Source organism: Microtus ochrogaster, chromosome 18 (assembly GCF_000317375.1).
Source record: "Microtus ochrogaster isolate Prairie Vole_2 chromosome 18, MicOch1.0, whole genome shotgun sequence".
Classification (NCBI taxonomy): domain Eukaryota; kingdom Metazoa; phylum Chordata; class Mammalia; order Rodentia; family Cricetidae; genus Microtus; species Microtus ochrogaster.
Window position 1 is genome coordinate 30619151 of NC_022020.1, and position 22857 is coordinate 30642007.

The 22857-nt window shown below is 37.0% G+C and overlaps 1 protein-coding gene across 5 annotated transcripts in view; it reads left to right on the forward strand.

Annotated features, from left to right (window-relative positions):
• Tcerg1 (transcription elongation regulator 1) overlaps nt 1-20290 on the forward strand; it is a 49150-nt gene extending 28860 nt beyond the window's left edge. The window contains exons 14-24 of one of the 5 annotated variants that reach the window (XR_001229110.2): nt 329-464; nt 1237-1326; nt 7345-7463; nt 9949-10099; nt 13893-14057; nt 14447-14629; nt 15547-15726; nt 16399-16482; nt 17893-17993; nt 18788-18881; nt 19147-20290. Coding sequence is in view for 4 of the 5 variants with exons in the window: in XM_013349553.2 (XP_013205007.1) it covers nt 329-464; nt 1237-1326; nt 7345-7463; nt 9949-10099; nt 13893-14057; nt 14447-14629; nt 15547-15726; nt 16399-16482; nt 17893-17993; nt 19147-19348 (1411 nt within the window). In the remaining variant the exon portion in view is untranslated. The remainder of the gene's footprint in view (nt 1-328; nt 465-1236; nt 1327-7344; nt 7464-9948; nt 10100-13892; nt 14058-14446; nt 14630-15546; nt 15727-16398; nt 16483-17892; nt 17994-18787; nt 18882-19146) is intronic. The other 4 variants (XM_013349553.2, XM_005356044.3, XM_013349554.2 and 1 more) reach the window with 4 other exon arrangements.
• The last annotated feature ends 2567 nt before the right edge of the window (nt 20291-22857 follow it).

Genomic DNA, 22857 nt, shown 5'->3' on the forward strand with positions numbered 1-22857 from the left:
TCAAGAACTAAAAATATACTCTATTTAATTCTATCGTAATTTTGCAAGCAATGCCTGAAAAGTTTTTTCATTTTAGTTCACCTTCTATATTAACTGGAGTAAGAGAGAAAATACATTTTTTTTTGACCAGTATAGCCATTGTAACGTTAGAAATGCATTGTAATTTTATTATTAGAATGAAAGCTATGCCATATATTTTATTTGAGATCCTCAGGATGATTTGTTTAGTCAAAAATATGCTGCTTAGTAGTGCCTTGAAAATTCCCCTGATTTTAAGAACTTAGTAAGATTTGTATTAATACCACCTTACGATTTATTTTTTTTATAGGAGAGATGATAATAAAGACATTGATTCAGAGAAAGAAGCTGCCATGGAAGCTGAAATTAAAGCCGCCCGAGAAAGGGCCATTGTCCCTCTGGAGGCTCGAATGAAGCAGTTCAAGGACATGCTGCTAGAGAGAGGGGTCAGAAAACAATCTTTGGGGGAGATATTTCTGTTTTATATAAGTAATATAAATATGTCTTGCTAAAAGGTCAAATCTAAGGTTAGTGCTCATAAAATTGGGGTGGGAAGGATAAGGGAAGCTATTAAATTACTGTACACTTTTGAAGTGGCCTTTTCCTTGGCTTATATCATGTTAAACTAAGTGGCATTTTGCTGTCCTTAAGTAAATAGCATTTAACATTTGTGGGGTCATATAATTTCGGTAACATGAATGAGTATTAACGTTGCAGAATTGCGGACTGCTTCAGATAGGTAAGGTATATATGATTCTTCCACTATCTTCAGAGTGGCTTTTGGCGAAAAAACCGATACTTTATGATATTGAAAGCTAAATGAGAAAGAAGCTTTGATTGTATTCGCAAATGTGTTTGAATAAGTAAGCCATTCTATTTTAAATCACAATATTGCTTTTAAGATTGCAGTTAAGGGTGTGAAATCAAAATGCAAATCTTCAAGGCCTTTTCTGATGTGCTAAGGTTAAAATGTCACACAGTAGTGGTTATTTTAATGAGCAATGAAGTGTGTGTTATTTCTTTATAACAAAGAAATGGTCAGAGCCAATTAATGTGGAAATTTGCTGTTGCTAGCCTCCCACTGCTTATCATTTATTAGTGATGGAAACTTCACTATGGTTTTAATGTCTCCTTTATAAACAGATGCCCTGTAGATTTCAAGCAAAATTATGACCTTTCTGCTTAATTATGAGGCAATGCTTTTTTTTTATTTTAAAGGTGTCTGCTTTTTCAACGTGGGAGAAGGAGTTGCACAAGATAGTATTTGACCCTCGGTACTTGCTTCTCAATCCTAAAGAAAGAAAACAGGTAAAAGGAAATAAAATAGTGAGAATTTACTTAAATGAAATTTGGTGTTTTAAGTGTTTAAACAAGCTCCCAGCCTGGCTGAGCTCGCAGTCCTTCTGCACTGCTCTCGTGTGCTGGATACACAGCACACACCCTTTAACCTCCATCTGTTTTTGTTTTTTTTTTTAATACTACTTCACAACATTCTTTTGCATCTTAGTGCTTAGGTCAGTGTGGAAGCTTTTCCAGTTCAGAAACAAGGTTATTTTTGCCACTTTCATATGAACATATATATTGTGCCTTATACTTAATGAAGTTATGTCTGCATTTATCAACTTGTGCAAATGATGTAAATTTAGAGTAGAAAATAACAAAATAGAGTTTAAGGAAGAAAAACACCCAACTGTAATTCCCAGCAGACCTGACCAGTGTTCGCTGCCTTCCTAACCAGTGTGCCAGTTTGTCTGTGTTTGTGAATACTGGGAAGTGTGGTACTTGGAATGTTTGTGTGCATGAATACTACATGTCTAAGCCACAAAGATGGACTTTCATCTTGTAGCCTCATATTTTTTAAATAGCCCCCTTTCTTCCTTTTTTATTCTTCTTCTATTTCTTTCATAGTCAAGTTTTTCTACATAGTAGCCGAGAGTCATTTAAGGTTTAAGAGAAATTCGATTAAGTTGCTATTCTTAAAATTGTCTAATATATTCTATTTTATTTAAGGTAAAACAGACTCTTTACATGGAATGTTTTACATGTGGTCATTGCTATATTCCTCTAAAGTTCTTCTCTGTGCATATTATATCCACAACAACAGATAAGGCAACACACTTCTTTGCATAATCAGTTTGTATCAATATTCTCTTTACCTTTTGTGGTTTTGTTATGGTTTTTGAATAGCACTGATAGCTCTAATTATCTGAAATTAGTAGATTGGAGTTGGCAGGGTGACTCACCTGACCTGAGTTTGATCTGCAAACTTATATGATGGAAGAAGAGAACCAGTCCCTGCAGATTGTTCTCTGCTCTTCATAGACGTGCTGTGGCATACATGCCCACATACATACTCCACAGATAGATACACATGTATACATACAAATAGATAAGTGGAAATAAAATAAAATCACATTGTTTATCGTATGTTTCCCTCTCCTGCAGGATGTAAACTCTGTAAGGGCAGCAGTTTAGTTCTTGTTCTATATGGTGTCTAGATCAGTGACTATTATAAAAAAAAAAAACCTAGAAGACTTAACAGCACATTTTTTTTTAATTAATTTATTTATTTATTATGTATACAATATTTTGTCTTTGTGTATGCCTGCAGGCCAGAGGAGGGCACTAGACCCCATTGCAGATGGTTGTGAGCCACCATGTGGTTGCTGGGAATTGAACTCCGGACCTTTGGAAGAGCAGGCAATGCTCTTAACCTCTGAGCCATCTCTCCAGCCCAACAGCACATTTTTTTACATTACTAGGTGTTAAAATTTCTGTCTGAGTGAAACCCAAGTACTATTTAGAACTTAAGTTCTTCAACTTCTGGAGCATTGCAAGTTGGTAGATATTGAGCTACTTCCTAGAACTGCAATACAGCAGTGGGGATGCTATTTCAAATAGAGCCTCTGTGGAGATACTGTCTTCATAAAGCTGTAGTGGTAGTTCTGAGGGGAAAGAGAAATTCATATTTGGCACTCAAGTATAAATATATATCTTAAGTACTTGGTTTTATTATTTGCATGTGAATAAAAAATAAAGGATAAAGTGAATAGGTGCTTACTAAACATTTGCACATCATAATTTCCTATCCAAGTTTGTATTTTGACTTCACAAAAATTTCAGTTTAATGTCTTAATCTAAAATTGCATCCTTCAGTTCTAACCATACGTTTTAGCTTATGGTTTGTCTTTAATCTTGTTTTGGATGAAAGGTATCCTAAAGGGTTAGAAATTTTTATTATATGTTGTGACAAATTATAAAACAGTGTTTTCACAGAAGTCTGTGGAGGATTTTTGGCTCTGGTGTAGATAATTACTAACATTTGGATGAGTTATTGCTTTAATGTATGTAATTCAGAGTTTCAGAAAATTGACTGTTAGGATCACATTGCCAGCATGATTCTTTAGGATTGTGCATCTAGGCGATATTGATATGATAATTAGATAGTCTCATGTTTTTGTAAACATACATATTTATGCAGGTGTGATGTGCATGTGTGAGTGCATGCATGTGCAAATGGAGATTAGAGGTCAAGGTTGGGTGTCTTCCTTCCTCACTGTCCACCTTAGTTTTGTTAGTTTCTCATTGAACCTGGAGCTTACTGATTTGCCTAGACTGGCTGGCCAGTATCTTTATGGATCCTTTTGTCTTCGTCCGCTCCCTCCCACCAGAGCCTGAGGTCCAGATGTACACCATTGTTTCTGATTTTCCTGTGGGTGCTGGGAATCTGAATTCAATACCCATGCTTAAACTTTACTGGTGTTGCCATCCTTCAGCCCCATAAACTATTTTATGAAGAAAAAGAACGCTTAGAAAAGCAAAAATGATGAGTGAATATTTACAAGAGGAACATGTATGCGTATAAGTTACCAAGGTCAAGAAATGTTACCAGCATCCCCAGAGCTGCCTAGGTGTTATAGTCCTTTTCTAATGTAGTTTTGCTTGTATTTATAAAAGGAACTTAGCTAGGAATTACTTTTAAAACCTATCCACTCTCATTGTAACTGTTGCATTCATGAATTGAAATTAAAAGAAAATGATGGTTTAAAATAGGGCACGTTCAACCAAGTATATTGGAAAGCGTGATAGGAATAAGGAGCTATTTGAGAGCATAGGAGAACCCTTATTTTCTATGATGTACATCTCAGTAATTCATAGCATTCATTGGTCTGGACTATCTTAAAGGAGGGGATATACAATTCTTTCAAGTATCGAAAAAGTTGGTAGAGGCTGTTGTGGTAATATTGACACTCAGAAAGCAGAGATGCAGAGGCTTTCATTTATGTTCCTGCTTCAAGGAAAGAAGTTACTTTTAATATATTATGTAATACTTGGGTGATTAGGAAGATAGGAGAAAAGAGGCTTTCCTGTGACTAAAGGAGTGTTGTCTCTCTCTGGCAGGGTAAGGTAATCTAGAGTTTTAGTACATACAGTTGATGGTGCTGTGTGTAGACTGGCCTAGCGAGAGACATTTTAGGAAACATTTTCTGTTTATCTCATGTGTGTGGACCTTCTGATGCTGGAGTGAGACCTTTTCCCCCACAGCTCTCTGAATTCACCTTCTCTTTGGCTGTCATCTTCAGAAATGAACTCTGATCATTTGGAAGGCCTCTTTCATCCATTTGTAGGGTTGGCTCCATCATGAGGTTTTTGTCTGGTTTTCATTGGGGTAGTACTGTAGATGAAGGTGTTCTATGAGCTGAGTAATGCTTTGCTACTGAGTTCCTCCTTGGTGCGTACATTTAAGATGGATATTCCCATGTAGTCTGGGCTGCTTTCAAAATTGTGCTCCATCTACCTTCATCGTGCCCAATCAGAGGTGGTTTTTGTTGTACTTATTTTTGCTGCTTTCATTCCTTTTTAGCTTACAATGAAGTGGGGGGTGGGTGTTGATAACTTACTGAGTTTTACATATTTGAGGAAGCCTTGTTTGTGTCTTTTTTGGCACTGTAGGGCTGGCTAAGTATTGTTTCTTAAGGATTTTGCTTTGCTTTTTAATGTTCAGAGATATTTTTGAAGCTGTAGTGTTACCTATTATTTTCTTGATTCCCTTAGGCCCAGTAAGTATGTACATTCTCTCTCAACCCTTTGTGATCTGATGGTGTTCCAGTGATATTTGTCCGAGTAGATTACATTATGCAATATGGAAATTGCCGTTTTTCAGTTTTGGGAAATTCTCTTTCATTCATTACTTTTGTTGTCACTATTATTGTTACTTTTTGAGTTTCATACACACATGCAATGTATTATAATATCAACCCCAGCTCTTCCCAGACCCTCCGTTGCCATGACTGCTTCCCAGCTCACGTCCTCTTTTCATAGCCCCCTGAGTCCAGTTCAGTGCTTTCCTGTGTGCAAGGGTACAGGCCACTGACTGGATCACAGGTAACCTAGTGGGACATTCTACTCTACAGTCCTTAATTGCTGAAGTCTTCATCTTTATGTAAGTCCTGTAGCCCTTCCTCTTTTGTGCTGGACTTTGCCCTGGGCTGGTCTTAACCAGGTTGTTTTCAGGCAGCCATAGCCTCTGGCTCCTCCTCAACATCTGCGTTAGCGGTAGTTCCAATTCCTCTTCCACAGTGCTCCCTGCACTATGGGAGGAGTGTGATACAGGTGTCTCATTTAGGATTGAGAACTCTAGAGCTACTCATTGTTTATTAATAGCCATCGACTGCAAAAAGGAGGTTCTATGATAAGGGCTGAAAGCTTGAGTAAATTTTGGGTATAGAGATAAGTGTTTAGAAGAAAGTTTGACACTATACATGTTTATAAAAATAATAATACTAGGTTCTCTGTATGGTGCATGAACTTCCCAGTCACAGTTTCTCCAAATTTGTTTTGTTTTGTTTTGTTTTGAAGCAGTAGATTTACTTTTCTGGGTTCATCCCCAGCCTCTCTCTTACACCTTTTTTCCCCCCTTCCTTTTTTTTTCTGTGGTATTGGATATTGAACCCCTGGTCTTCCATGTGTCGGGCATGTGCTCTGCCATTGAACTAAATCCATAGCCCTCATCCTTAAATCCTGTTCTTTTCTCTTGATTCTTTTTAAATGTGCTTTCCCTCACTATTGTCAGCCAACTTGTTCAGTTCAAATTTTACTTTTTCCACATCAATTTCTAAGGTTTTTTTAAGTTTCTTTTATAGTTAGTTTCATAAGTTGTTTAAATTGTGTGTGTTGCCCCCCCCCCTTTCCTTTGGAATGTTGATTTTGACAGAGTCCTAAACCAGATTCCTTTGAACTCTTGCCTCATGGTGAAGAGTGAAGCACCAAAACAGCTTGCCATCTGGGTGGGCTCCCATGGTGACACTTCTACAAAGATGCTCTGGTTATGGCTAATATTGTCAGTTTGACAGAATCTGGACTTAACCAGGAAGACAAATCTTTGGGCATGCCTGTGAGGGATTACTTAGATTAGTAATTGAGGGGAGTAGCCCCAACCCCCATAGTTCAGAGAGAACTGTGCCTCAGTGTTTGTTCTGGCATGCTGCTTTCAGAAATCATGTTGCCTCAAGATAGGAGACACTCGTTTATTTGACCTTTTAGAACAGGGAGCAAACTTCTTAAGGGCCAGATAATAGTGGGGTTTTGTGGTCCAGATGAAACTGTGAACTTGTTATTTTAGTGTGGAAGTATCATAGTTAATATGTAAAGCAATGAGTGTGCCTGTTCAAACAAATCGTTATACACACCCAGACATTTAAATCTTAGTTAACTCATCTTGGTTGTACAATACTAAGTGGGGAGATAGTATAGAATAGACTTAAGTATTGAAGTAGAATTAAATTATGGACTCTGTGCTTCTGACTTTGCTAGAATGAGTTCAAGAGGACTATGGTTTAGCTTGGATGTCTCTGTTTGAAATACTTATATATTGTACCAATGGGAGAAAATTATGAAACTTTTCTTCTTTTCTCTTTTTCTATTTTGTCCCAGACTGCTAAATGGAGAACCATATACTTGTGCACTATTTTGGTGAAACTTTGAAGTGAGATTTGCTGGAGATAACGTACTGTTAATTATGTATACTTAGTATTCAGGCCCTAGTACAGTTTGGATGGAGTCTTTGTTTTATAATTTTCTATTAAGACTGCATTATAGCCTGGCAGTGGTGGCGCACGCCTTTAATCCCAGCACTTGGGAGGCAGAGGCAGGCGGATCTCTGTGAGTTCGAGACCAGCCTGGTCTACAAGAGCTAGTTCCAGGACAGGCTCCAAAACCACAGAGAAACCTTGTCTTGAAAAACCAAAAAAAAAAAAAGAGGAAAAAAAAAAGACTGCATTATAAAATTGGTATTTTTTTTTGTGTGTGTGTGTCTGTGTGTGGTAGGTGTTTGATCAGTATGTCAAGACCAGAGCAGAGGAAGAACGCAGAGAAAAGAAAAACAAAATAATGCAAGCCAAGGAAGATTTCAAAAAAATGATGGAAGAAGCAAAGTTTAATCCAAGGTATGTGTTTTACCAGTCACATCTGAGTATGTATTTCCCCCATAATCAAGTGTGTATGTGTGGCAGAGTGAGTGAGGTAATCAAGTTCTACCTTCCTATTTTGTAGATAACGACAGTAAACAAGCAAATTAGGTGGTGGTGACAAGAGAGGAGTTTGCTGTTGCTCAAAATAGTGTAGGTAGGAGTGGCTTAGTTAGACTGTAGTGGTATTAGCTTGCTGTTTTAACACAGAAGGTAGTGTATTTTAGTTTTGTATTAACATGATTTTTAAAGGGATAAATGAGCCTTATTTTTCCTTCCCACATGAAAGTGTTTTATTGTAGGAGTAAATCTCATTGTATAAGCTTTATAAAGAATGCTTTGTATTCATGGGGAAATTACCTTTTTTCTGTTTTTGAAGTTTGAGTATAGTTTTTTTGGATTAAAAAAAATCCCAGGCCAGGCAAGCTGTAAATCTCAGCAGCTACCTGGAGGAGGAGAATGAGAAGATCCGAGCCATGTGAGTAGGCTCAGAGATCAGATAGTGGTTAGACAGGTGGTGCATGATGGGGAGACGCTGTAGAGGAAAAGTAAGAAAGCCCGAAGTTCCTGTCAAAGCCCACTTTGGTTCTGGCCAGCATCTAAAAGAAAGAAATAGCACAGAGGACAAGTTGCACCTTTCTGTTAGGACTGAGAAAGGTAGGCAGCCCCAACTGAACCTCATGACTGTTTGGATTGTAGGAACTGCCCCTTTACCTCATTATGTCCTTAGCCTAGAGCCATTATCTTTGTAGTTGACATTCTGGGGTTGACGAAGATTTTTAGAATTAAAAATTGGTATTTTTAATTAAATTTGGGAAATTCTGGCTAGTGATTTTGTGTCCTCATGTACTCTTGGCTCTTTTGGGGGTCTGCCTGTTCATGTATTAGTAAGTAGTGCTATGTTCCTGGCTCCCCACTGTCAGTCATTTCTGTGGCTCATCCTTTGTTACTGATCTCACTTTCACATAAATGACCTTCTTAGTGTGTCAAGAATATGTTAATGTTAAACATACTCAGTTAATCTTTCTTAATGGTTTTAACTTTTGTAAACATTTTTTCTGGTTTGGGTGTTCATGCATTTAATCTCAACACTCTGGAGGCAGAAGCTGGTGGATCTTTGTAAGGTTGAAGCCAACTTGTGTGTTGAAACTTCTTATTAATTAAGATAATTTTCAGTTGTTTGAATTGATTTTTATTTAATTTTCTAGTGTAATTATAATAGCTTGAAAACATTGATTGGTTCTTAGAACAGTATCTGGATATCTGTCTAGGGTTTGTTTTCCCTGAAGCTATGTACATAATTCTTTGTATGTATCATATTTTTTAATATTTAGCATTATGGATTTTATAAACTCTGTACTCTTATATCTTCCATTTGTTAAGCAGACGGTGTAATTACTGGCTTGACTTTTATGTTTTACTAGGGTGGACTTCTGCAAATGGAACTATCTTCCTTATGGGCTTGCTTGATGCTATTCTTTCAGCATATTTGAAAGTCTATTATCTCTGTAGTTTTTTATTTTTAATTATGTGTGTGTATGTCTATATGAGGGTGTGAGTGCAGTGACGTGCAGAGACCATAAAGGGTGTTGGATACCCTGGAAGTGGAATTATGGGTGGTTGTAAGCCATCTGAGGTAGGTGTTGGAAACCAAACTCAGGTTTCTCTGTGTTAATAGCTCTGGCAGTTCTAAAACTTGCTATGTAGATAAGGCTGGCCTCAAACTCAGAGATCCATCTGCCTCTGCCTTCCTAGTGGTAGGATTAAAGGTGTGTGCCACCATGCCCTGATGCTTTTTCACTCTTAGCTGTGATGACAGCAGAGAAAATGGTTGTGCCATGCTTTTCAACAGGTAGGTTGTGTCTGAGGCCCCATTGGGAATTACCCCTCAATGAGTCTTCTGGGAAATCTTGTCTCTAGGACTTCTTCCTCTGCTCTTTTAGTGCACAAATTCTTGTGGCCACTGTGTTATATGCACCTAGCTCTGCACCTTGGGCAGTTACATGAAGATATATAACAGTATGGTATACCTCATGAATTCTCTCCTTTCAGGTACCGTTACTCCTACCTGATATCATCTGCTGTACATCAGTTGCCCTATGTACTTTGTTCAGTTTAGGAAGAGTTGGTCAGATAAGCTATCCCATTGTGTTTGAAGCAAGCCTTGGCCACAAAACTTTTGGGTAGTAGATGAGTTATTAAGCCTCTAGATACATTCTTCATCTTGGTGTGCCTTTATTAAAAGGTAATTTATTACATTCCTTGATCTTGGCTGGTGGCATACAACCACCAACCACATTTTCAGTTAGAGCCTCTTTCTTTCCTTACTGTGTGTCACTGTTGAGATTTGGGACCTACACGTCTGTGGCACATAATTCTTGCTAGGAAAATGGTGTGTTCCTTTTATGCTTGTTTTACAAACAAGTAGTCCACTAAAGCTAGCATACTGCCCATTTTCTTACAGAGCTACTTTTAGTGAATTTGCTGCCAAACATGCTAAAGATTCAAGATTCAAAGCAATTGAAAAGATGAAAGATAGAGAAGCATTGTTTAATGAATTTGTGGCAGCTGCAAGGAAGAAAGAAAAAGAAGATTCGAAGACCAGAGGTGAGAAGGTAAGATGGTTTATTTTTAGTGGCCTGTTTGGTGGAATGAGGACTAATTATTATACTATTTCCTAACCTTGTTTGTAGGCACAAGCAATTGGATCAGTGTTTTGCACAATTGTTGGTATAATATATATTATACATATATATTTTCATAATCCTTATTTTAGAACCTCAGTAAACTATTTTGAATTGCTATTAAATAAGGTATCTGGTAAACCTGGAACTAGGTTTTAGAACTACATGCTCCGTGGTAACTAAAGTGTGTTAAGATTTCAGAAGTCTTTATAAATACTAACATTTGAATTTCAAAGGGCTTCTTAATCTTTTTATTGCATAAAATATCATTTTAGTAAGTTTCTAATCTTTCAGTAAATGTATCTTACATATAAATTATTGCTTTTCAGAATTAAAGGTCAGCTATTAAAGATTAATGCGTCTGAAATGTCATTTGATAGCAATGTCAGGAATAGAGAGCTCACCACTGTGGAGGCAGAAGAGTGGGGAGATGGCACTGTGAGCCATTAAAACAGCTACTCTCCTGAGTGTTCCAGTATGCTTTGTAATGGGGGAAATAGCCCCTCTGGAGCCTCGTCATTCCTGATACTCAAAATTGCTTCCTATTGTGGGAAGCTAAAATGTTATAAATTCTATTAAGAAACATTGTTAGGGAAATCATTTCAAGTCTCATTGTTCAGAAACCTCTTCCAATTAAAATAGTAAGAATATTAGATGAAACAGCTTTTGATGGTTATAGGAGAACTCTGGTTATCTGATATGTTGGGCTTCAAAGTAAACTTTTATAGAATTACTTTATAGATAATTTAAATGATTATGCTTCTTAAATGTACAGAATTATCATGTAAACAGAAATTAATGAATATTTTATATATCTGTTAGGATCACATAAATGAATTGCTACTCTTTTTTTTTAATGTGTTTTTTATTTTATGTTCATTGGTGTTTTACCTGCATGTATGTTTGTGTGACGGTGTCAGAAACCCTGGAAATGAAGTTACATTTAGTTGTGAGCCACCATGTGGGTGCTGGGAATTGAACCTGGGTCCTCTGGAAGAGCAGCCAGTGCTCTTATTCTGCTGAGCCATCTCTCTTGCCCCTACTTTTGACTTTTAGAATAATATATTTAATTAACAAAAACCAAACGATGATTTTTTTTAGTATATGATTACACTTAATGTAAATTGTTTTTCTAATAACTTAATTTTCTATAAACATGTTTGGAATAACTTAAGAATTTTATTTTATAATAAAACTTTGCAGTTTTATTCTATTGTTTTTTTCCCCCCAATTATAAACTGATTGGCCCAGTATTTCAGGCTCTTCTTATCAACTAATTCTTATAACTTGTATTAGCCAATACTTGTCTATTTTGGCCACGTGGCTTGGTGCCTTTTTTGGCGAAGCAGTCACATCTTGCTTTCTTTGCAACTGGGTCACAACTGCCTTTGTTTTAACAGCTGCCCTGTGCTGCTTTTGGTATTAGAGGATCTCCTAGTTGTGCTGTTGTTGCTTTAGCGTCCTGAAGTTCTGGTACTTCCATATGTTATTTTTAGAGTTTCCCCTGATATCCCTACAGTGTGGTGTCCCCAGTCAAGAGCATTCAATAGACAGGACAGCAAATAAATCCGAATAAAGACTTCTATAAAATCATTATCCTGTAGATTATAAAGACAGATTGAGCTAATTTAAAAAATGCAAAACAGATTGCTAGACCATCAGAGAATTTACAAGGGTTAAGTGTAATAGATTTTATGTTCACATTTTGTGGTATTTAGTTAATAAATTTTAAATTTTATCTCTTTTCCTCTGTATTGTTTCGGTTAATCTTAGACTTTAAAAAGTGTCACCTTGTTGTTGGTAAGACTGCTGGCAGCAGTAGCAGGGTATGGATAATTAGGGTCTGCTTCATTGTAGCTTTTCATTTTGTAAAAACATGCCCTTAGAGTTGATTGGCTTTTACCTGATGGGAGTGTGCATTTTGTTTGTGAAGCCAGTGCTTGAGCTTTTGTTTACTGCTGCTTACTGGGAACACTTCGTCCTTTATAACTGCACCTTTGAAGGTAACAGTAGTGGAGTTAATCATGTTAGGAAATTTGCATTTTTTTCTGTCTAAAGTTGTGTGCTGTACAGTTCATTTTTGCTGTGGTAAGGATAAAAAACGGGCTGTGAGTTAAGCTGATGGTAAATTTTATTTTCCTCATTCATTTATTAACTACTTTTCTTCATACTTAGCAGCTTTAATAGGCTTGTCATGGTAATGCCAACAATGAAAAGTTTTTAAGAGTTTATTTATAGTATTTGTTTATGTATCACACATGTTAAAAACTGTAACTACTTTATATAGTTTATATCTAGTGTTTGAAGAGTTTTAAGTTAATATAAATTTCCATAGCTTAAATCTTCTTTTACACAAAGTCCATGTGTTATTTTAGTGTAAATTTCACCTTCTAGTTACCAAATACACCTAGGAATTTGGTTTATTAGATACAAAGTTGACACGTGAATTTTTATTATACTATTTGCCATTATATCAAATGCTTTAATACTTGAAAAACTGGGCTTATGGGCGTTTCTTATTAATTTAAGCTAAGATACGGTTCAAGTTTAATAACAAATTCATGGCTGATTGGCTCAAAAATATTTCTGATACAGACGTTCTTTGTTTTAGAACTTTACAAATGATTTTCAAAAAGAACATAACTTCCCATAATCCTGATAGGAGAAATGTGGTTCTGAGAGGACGATACTAGGAATAGACAGAAGGCATCATCCGTTCATTCTTGTGCGACACATCTTAGATTATTCTAATGCCATTTCTAATTCCTCCTTCCTCGGTCAGGAGAAAGGTAGAATATTTAAATCCCAGTGGTAAAAGGGAGACTTAACCGGAATCCTTTGTTGAACTGACTCTGGGCTATCTTCTTTTGTAACAGTACGTAATAATCAAAGGATGAACATGTAAAACCCAGTGGAGATTCATAAAGCAAGTGCCCTCCACGTTTTCTCCCCTGTTAAACAGACCTCTCTTGGGGTCGAGGTCTGGGTTTAGTATTACTTAGGGCCTTTGACACTGAATTTGATGATAGTACTTGACAAATGTGTATACTCTAAACTTTATTACAAAGTGAATGTGCACCTGCTACTCAAAAAGTAGACACTGGAATACTTTTGTAAACTAATTGTAATTATAAAAATTTGTATAATTTACTTAGGAAAGTAGATATAAATATTGTGTTTTTAAAGCAAATAGAAGATTTAAATTCTTTTGTTTTAGACATTTGATAGCAGGTCATAAAAACTTGCCATTTATGTTCAGTGATTTCTGGATTCTCTTAATTTTAATGAATGAAAATTATTCATCTAGTTTTTAAAATGAATCATTCTTACCATCTTCATCTTAAAGTATTTTGCTGTGACCTCATAAGTCTGGATCTTGCTAACACTGTGTGCATCTCAGTTCGAGTTGATGTTCCGTATGAAAACACGCAGCCCTGGACTCAAAGGCTGTAAGCAACTAAATGCTGTTGTCTATATAATTTAAAATATCATGGTGGGAATTTGGCAGATTTTAAGTAGTCTGTATGCATCTTGAGTTTTATCTTTTCTTAATAATGGGGGGGAATTGCTCTTCCAGTAAGATTCATTGTCCTCCAAGTAAGTGACTTTTAAAAGTTACTATGATCATGTTTAAGGTAAGAAGTAGGTTGTTGAATTGTTAATTACTTAGACAGGAGAATTTCTCACAGTGCATCATCTTGCTCCCTCTTGTTTTAAAATGTAGATTAAATCGGATTTCTTTGAGCTGTTATCCAATCATCACTTGGACAGTCAGTCTCGATGGAGCAAAGTAAAAGACAAAGTAGAAAGTGACCCACGGTACAAAGCGGTGGATAGTTCTTCAATGAGAGAAGACCTTTTCAAACAGTACATAGAAAAAATAGCTAAGGTAACAGTTATACTCCCCGGTATTATACCCTTGGGTATTACATTGCTTAATGTTGTTTAAGGGTGTATGTTGCTTGGATATTGGGGTGGAATTATGAATCTTGTAGTTGATTGAGAGGACACGTTTGGAAATGTTCTGGGCAAAAATTACACTTGAACACTTGTTGACAAGGTGTTTTATGGGAGAAAAATCTTCAAGACAAAGAGTTTCTCTGTGTAGCCCCTGGCTATCCTGGGACTTGCTCTGTAGACCAGGCTGGCCTTGAACTCATAGGTCACTTGCCTTGCCTTCCAAGTGCTGTGACCAAAGGCATGCACTGCCACTGCCCAGCTTATGAAAAAAATCTTAATGATGTTGATAAGGAGGATAATGTAATTTTATTTTTACAGAATTTAGATTCAGAAAAGGAAAAGGAGCTAGAAAGGCAAGCCCGAATTGAGGCAAGCCTCCGAGAACGAGAAAGAGAAGTTCAAAAAGCACGTTCTGAGCAAACTAAAGAAATTGACCGAGAAAGAGAACAGCACAAACGAGAAGAAGCAATCCAGAATTTCAAGGCTCTTCTGTCTGACATGGTACTTTTCTTCTGAATACTGGATGTTGGAAGTCCATTTTATTACCAATGTTCTGCAAATTGATTATGAAATATTTCTTATTTGCGGAGCATTTAAAAATTGAATTCTTGGTATTAGTACTATTGGCATAGGAAAACAAAAAGTTTCAAAGTTCAATGTTTTACAAATAAAAATTTTTAACTTCAAAACAATTTTTAAGATAGGTTTTGGTGAAAGCCATCTTGAAATATTACATACTGCCATTGAAATGCTGAGCATAATTGGACTTTTTTCTGGATGTTTTAGGGCTAGTAGCTCAATTTTCCTAATGCTGTGACCCTTTAGAACAGTTTCTCATGTTGTGGTGACCCCCAACTGTATAATTATTTTCATTTCTACATTTTTTTAATTTGACACATTTTGAGACTTGTTTAAACTTTTTAGTGGTCATAACTAGAAGATGATCAGCTTCTCATTTTTACCCACTATCCCCAGCTTGAGTATTATTCATCATGTAATTGATCACTGGGAGTTAAGGTGTCTGTTCTAAAATAGGTATTAGGTGACTTCTTAACTAAAATGGCATTAACCACAAGGTTTTTGCTTAAATTACTGAAAATGTACATTGCTTGGTTGTTGATTAACCTGGTGGTAAGCTAATCTCCTGAACAATTTACTTTCTAAATGTTGTACGTAAAGTGGTCTTTTACCGCAGGATTCCTTTAAGAGGTAATGTAGTCAAAAGGTTGTTTGTTTTTCAGGAAATATATTTTAGTTTTGAAAGTGACTACCTTTGTAAAGCCCAGATGAAGTTAATCATTCCTGACTACAGTGTTGAGCTTCTTATTGTGTAAATACACAAAGTCTACTTGGTGGTGGTTGTGGGTGTGCGCATGTATGTACACACACCAAGCACGCACATTGTTCTTTGTTTTTAGGTACGTTCTTCTGATGTGTCATGGTCTGATACAAGGAGAACCCTCCGGAAAGATCACCGCTGGGAATCTGGGTCCTTACTGGAAAGAGAGGAGAAAGAGAAGCTTTTTAATGAGCACATTGAAGCACTTACCAAAAAGAAAAGGGAGCACTTTAGGCAGCTTCTGGATGAAACGTCTGCGGTGAGAGTCCCTGCTAATCTGGAATCTTCATTTATAGTTTGATAGTACAATATACTGACATAGTTTTTGGTGTCTTGGTCAGACCCATTTTTGAATTCTTAGGCTTTATGACATTCTCTTCTGATTTCCCCCCCTTTAAAACATGCCACTATGTCACTTGTCAGGAATGGATGAGTTCTTTTTGCAGCTTCCAAATGTATAGCTGCTTCTCTGGACTGAAATGCCTTGAGCTGTGTATTACCAGTGGGCTCTACTTCTTTCCTTCTGTGTGCAGTGTGGGGCTATAGCCCCTTATCTGTGTGCAGTGTGGGGCTATAGCCCCTTATCTGGCAGCTTGTATACTTTGTTATCCAGGTTTTGTTCCTGTTTATCTGCTCTTTTTAGTGATGGTTTCTTCAGAAGTTATGATGTTTGTCCATGTAAATACAAGGTTTGCAGGTGATTGTCTTAGGCTACCTTGAAAGTATGGCCATGAAAATAACTCTTGTGTCAAGCCAGCAAAAAGAAATTGTATTAAAGCTGCTCCCTGTCCCTAACTAGTCCAGTTATGCTTGGGCATTACGAGAGATTGCAGGTCAGTGTGTAATATTATGTACCATATGTGCTGCAGTTTGACTCCCTGAGTAAACGGGAATTGTATTTATGTTTTCTCTTCAATTTTTTTTTTCAAAGATTACCTTAACATCCACATGGAAAGAAGTGAAAAAAATAATTAAGGAAGATCCTCGGTGCATTAAGTTCTCCTCTAGTGACAGGGTAAGAGGATTTGGGATATCTCTTTATGGCACTTGGGTTTGCATGGAATTAACTATGTTGCTCAGGTATGGATGTGCACTAAAACACCTTGAAGTTTATAAATACTAATAGGTGGACATGTCATTAGTGGCTCGACCAAACATGAAACTGATTTTTACAAACATGATTTTAAGTGAAATAGAAACCAGGATTTAGGTACATTTTATTTATTTGCTTTGTTTTTCAAGATAGGGTTTCTCTGTAAGTTCCTTAACTGTCCTGGAATTCACTTTGTAGACCAGGCTGGCTTCGAACTCATAGAAATCCACCTGCCTCTCTGCCTTCCTAGAGCTGGGATTAAAGGCATGTGCTGAAATGCCTGGCTTTCAAGTACATATTTTTAAAATTTGTGCTCCATACATTAACAAGAAAGCAGTAATCTAAAGCTTAGAATTTTCATTAGTAGGGTTGAGTTTGTGTTTAAGGATCTTACCAATTGAAAGAAACTATACTTAGTTTCTGGTAGGAGAATATTAGGCTGGCAGTTGGTACTCATTTCCTTTGAAGTCACTGACAAACAGTGTGAGGTCCTGAGTTTCTGTCGAGGAGACTACAGTAGCAGAGTCTCCTGTGCATGAGATTTTAAAAGCAGAGCCAAGTTCTTGTGCACTGGCTTCTGTGTAGGAAAGAAACTCACCTGATGTCTCATATAGGAAATAATACAGCAAAATAACTTTCCATAATACACCGTTTGTCCCTCTGCTGTTACTTATTTTGTCACTGATTGGTATCTCTAGATCTGACATTGAAAAGCCCAGAGACTGAATTTCTCAAACCTTAGTCAAACTCGACTAAGTTGAATTTTTGATGTGTTTACCACAAAATATGTAGAACTAGGAAAGAGTCATAGACTGATAGCCAGAGGACCCACTGTCAGTTCCTAATTTACCTCACTGCTCATAAGGAAGTGATAGCAAGGTCTATACAGATAATACAGAACTTGCATTACAATTCCTCACGAGAAAGCCAAATGCACAATATGTACTTATGTTCTGAGTGTTCTCTTGCTCTGTATATCCATACATTATATGGCATTATTCTTTGTGCTGGAAGATAGACACTCTATAGGAAATGAGTGCTTGATTCTTAGTGCCTTGTTTCTCTTGTGCTTACTTCCTGAGGACATTATGAAGACAGCTTTTACTTTAGCTGAATGTACCTCCACACCCTTGTGGTTTTCTTTCTTTCTCCTTAAGAATGTGTAGGTTATATACTACAGTAAGTTCTATAGAAAAAAAATATATCATTTCTTTGTCTTTTTCTATTCTGAATTTTGTTACAGGACTCACAGATTACGGCTTTAATAAAGAAGTTGTTTTAAAGTTTATGGGTTTTCTCGTTAATCTTATTTTTTTTCCCCTATCCCTGCAGAAAAAACAAAGGGAATTTGAAGAATACATCAGAGACAAATACATCACTGCCAAAGCTGACTTCAGAACACTCTTGAAAGAGACCAAATTCATCACGTACAGGTGCGTGCAGTCAGGTGTTCCACTGGCAGCGGTGTCTCCTAGCCTGTACTCTGATGGCAGAGCATACTGTTCACTCACACACATGTTGACATTGTGAGTTGTAGGGGTCAGAAGATGCCAGCTCTCCGCAAAGGCAGATACAGGCTGTACCACAGTACCTTTTTGATTTTGTTTTGTTTTTTTAAAGAAAGGGCCCAGATGTCAATTCTTATTTTGTGTTATCTACATCCAGTTTTTAAATACACTTTTATTTTTACTTCACTGCTTCTTTTTACTTTTTTGAGGACCCTCAACTCTTTAAGAATTGGAATTCACGAAGAGACTTGAAATGAATCCTTCACTATGAATTATCTTTGCCTCCTCTGAGAACTACTGAGTGTGGTTAGACTGTCAATGCCTGAAATCATCTTGTTAAGGCAGAAAAATCATTTTTTCCCTCTTGGGAAATCAGTTTGCTGGATACATTTATTTTTTTTAAAAAAATCAGAGCCCTTAAAAAAAGGTTTTGGTGTAGCACACCCAGTAATCCATCACCACTAGTAACCTTTCATCAGGAAATCAGTTTGGCATTGCCTTCAGTCATGTGCAAGGAACTAGTTATGCTTCATGCTCCAGCATTTTTTCCTTTAAAGACAACCTTGATGAAGGGTGTGCACGGGAGGATAGATAGTGCTGAGGGTGTGGTTCTCAGGTGTTTTGTCATTTGGATTTTTTGGTCAGGATCCTTAATGTTTTGCATCAGCTTGGGCTTTTAAATTAGATGTGAAGTAAGACTTCTTTCTACATTTTTATAGTTAATTTAGTGAAAGATGTGAAAGTGAAAGCTTGTGAAAGATGCTGGGATTGGCAGCCCCGCAGACTGAAGTCCTCTGTTCATCCACAGAACAGGTACAGCACGGGCAAGATTTACCTACCCACCCTCAGCCCTGATCTGGAGGGACCACCAGTAGGGGTGGGAGGGTAATTCAGCTTCTGAGGCCCTTTCACTCCTTGGAGTCTTTGCCGAGGTGATTTACAAAGGTGACTGCTGCAGTGAAATTTTTCTTTAAAAAAAGTGGAAACACAATTAGGAACTAGATGGACATTTCCGGCTCATTTCTGAAAGACCAGTGAACAGCAGTCAGTAATTCTTGTACTTTTTTTCTTATTTCAGATCCAAAAAGCTAATCCAAGAATCTGACCAGCACCTGAAAGACGTAGAAAAGATTTTGCAGAATGACAAACGGTATCTAGTACTAGACTGTGTACCAGAGGAGAGGAGGAAACTGATTGTGGCCTACGTTGATGACCTGGATCGCCGGGGTCCACCTCCACCTCCCACAGCATCAGAGCCCACTAGACGATCAACAAAATAATTCCAAATACCTTTCCCCGGGCTCTCTGTTATTGAAAACGCTTGCATGAGCCAAATGTTCAGGTTTTTACATACATGTGCATTAGTCAACCTATTGCGAAACCACCTGATGAGCAGAAGAAGCAATTGTGAGCAGTCTCTGAACAGAACACTTTGAAAATAGTTAATGCTTTTCTTTGTGTGGCATGACTGACATACATACTCAAATATAGGCTGTCTAGTAAATTTAAAATCTTGAAGCTAAAAATCATCCTTTTCTGAGGTGTGGAAGTCAGTGACTTGGTGGTGTTCTGCAGTGTTACTCAGCAAGACAGGAGCCTTTGTGGTTGGAGCTTGCAAATATCACAAACTCCAAGAAAACTAAGGGGTTTGTTTTGATTTTGGTTTTTTTAAGCGGGTAAAAGAGAAAACACTGAATTGAATTCTTGCGGAGACTATGACTATTCTAATGGACACACTTTGACCTTTGTCTCTAAAGAACAGTTTAGTTGTATTTGTTTACTTTTGTGCTTTGATTCTCCCCTCTGAGTTAGAGGCCAAGTCTTGTTTAGCCCAGGAGAAGATTTATTTAGTAATTTCTTCTCAGGTATGAACACATTCTTAACTAACATGTTGACCAGAATAGAATCCTGGTTAAACATACTTTATTCTCCAGTGAATGATCTTTACCGAAATTCTGGATTAGATACAAAATTACCTTTCTGGGTGTTCCCTGTAAACTACTCCTGTTTGAATGTTGAACTTTTGTTTCTAAAGTTTAATTTTAAGATGTTTGAATGTTCAGTTTATGTATTTGAACTACAATAAACCAACCCTTTTATATATGTGGATTGTAAATGATTATTGTTACACAATATATTTTATAAAAACCCTTAAACATGTTTTTTTTTTTATTTTTAAAGAAAGCAAGTGAGATTTGAGACAACTGACTCTTGGATAGTATGTAGTTTTTAAAGGCTTGACTATGATATTGTATTTCCAATATAAAAGACAAGAAATTTTGTAGAAAGCCTATTCTTCCTTTTCCCTTTGTGTGCCTGTGTGTTCAGAGTCTTTTAATGTTACCTGGGGCTTAGAGGCAAGAATATTGTTATTTTTGTTTTCTTGTTTTTATCTTCTTAACATATCAAAGGTTTGTGCCTTTTGGGCTTCCTTTCAACTTGTCGTGTATATACCATGAACTTTCCTTTGATGTTCAGTTAAATTCTCCTGGCTTTCCTTCCCTTTTCTCTCTCTGTCTCTCTTGTTAGCTTGCTCTCTCTTGTTCTCTCTTTGTAAATCCTATGTTGTTCTCATAGGTTGCTAGTACCAGGGTGCCACATAAATAAGATGTGTGAGAAGATAGGTTAATTACCTTACCTCTAGTCTCCCACCTTCCAGGATGGCAACAAAGCCTGAGCAAGGTAGGAATGCCGGCTGGCCTATTTGTGTTGTGTATGACATTCCTGTCCATACTCTTTACTGTTGGGTGTCATAGAAACTATGAAGCCTGGTATTGATGAGCAGACTGAGCTCTAAAGCTGTGAAAGTGATAGACAAGTAGAATTTATATACCACCCCTTTTGAAATTCACGTTTATAAATTTAATGTTTTTGTTTTGTAAGGAGTGAGACTGACTGAATGCTTGCCAAAAGGAAAACTATTGCCGAAGTGTGCCTTCCTTCCCTGAGGCCTTCATTCTGAGTTCCGTGTAGTGTCTGCACATCCACCACATCTGTCATCATAGAAAAGAGTAAAGAAACAGCTCCATGAGATAGAGCTCCATGAGATAGAGCTCCATGAGATAGAGCTCCTGCTTCCTAGTTTGGACACACAGTCTTTGTGTGGACTTTTCTTAAAAGGAGCGAGGCAGTTCTTCCCGTGCAGATTTTTAAAGAGATCAGATCAGACTCTGATGTTCTTAATGAACAATTCATTATAATTATATGTGTAGCTTAAGGTGTTACTGCAGCTTATCTAGAAATCTGGGACTTTGTCACCCTCAGGCTACCTCATAAAGCCCTCTTGTTCTCAGTGATGGTTTGAAATGCTAATTCAGAACACAAGACAACATTAAGTCTGTAACACCTGTCAGAAGTAAAGCATCGTTTTTATTTCTTTACAAGTCAAGATGTCATATACTTGAAGCTTACACTCTACATATTATGCCTATAAAACAAAAGCTTTTCAGTTCCAGTGGCAGCTCTTCATGTATCTGAATTCACAAAGCAGTTATTTTGGAATCTTGGGCTATACTATTATTTATTTTAAAATGACAGCTTCAAATCCAGTTTATCCTGAAACAAGTGAAAAGGAAGGCAGCTTTGTCTCTGGTGAATACTACAGCCTTTTGTAGTAAAATCATTTCAAGACTGAATATTGCAAATGACAGTTGTTGGTACTGTACAGAATATTCCCCAGACCCCCCCTTGCTTGTTTTAGAGGCATTCTCATTCTCAAGTACCCAACAGTGGAAAAATCCCAAAATTCCGTTAACGGAGCAGCTAAGAATCCTAAGTGTCTTTTTATCTTTAAAGGGGATGTATGATCATGCTTTATTGGCTTGCTGCTCTACTCAAATTTTCCACATCTAGGAGCTCCGAGTGCTTATATTTGCTTTGCTTTGCATAGTCCTTGGGACCATTCTCGTCTTTCCTAAATTTCGTGTTACTATTTGCTGGGTTCTCTCTCTTTTTGAATGTGTACTGTTCCATTTTGTTTCACTTGATTATATATCTTAGAAGCCCTATATATTTTAAAAGTTGAGGGTATTCAACAGGGAAAGTCCCCCCTCATTCTCCTTCATGCTTGTCTTTAACCAGTAGCTAATACCTGTATCATTAGCTTCAGCTTACAGTCTCCCTTAAAGAACAGAGATCAAGGAGAATACTCTTAGAAGAGAAGAGACATTATAGTTTGAAAATTCTCTGCATTGTGATACATATAGAATGTCATGTTAGGCTACTAATATTCTCAGAATTTTAATCCAAAACTCATTCAGGTATATTTTTCAAGATTGAAACAGCTTTTATACTGTAAGGCAAAACTTGAATTTACTTAAACTTGGGCCCCAAAAGCCATGGTTTGAAGTTAGCCCAGAATAGAAGATGTATTCATTATTTTGTAAATTTTGTTCAGGAAAATTACATGGACTTGATATTAGCATGTACTAAAAGCTAATGGAGAGAACTACAAGTAAAATTTATACTTTTAAAAAAGCCAGAGGAGTCACAGATTTTGAGCTATGCTTAGGTGAAATATAACTTGCTGACTGACTTGAGGCCAGCAGTTTTGGGAAGATAGAGAGTACATGGGCTCAGTCTGATAAACTACTCCAGCCAGTGCAGTACCTGGCTGTGTTTAGGGGGTACCCTGGGCATATGTTACTTTACATAACACTTTTAATGAAGCATAAGCAGTCTACTTACCGGTTGAATGGTTTGGAAATGCAGATAGAAACCTTTGCAATTTCTAATGGTAACTTAGAGTCAGGATAAGGCTAAGCAACAGCCCAAGTAAATACAATAATCA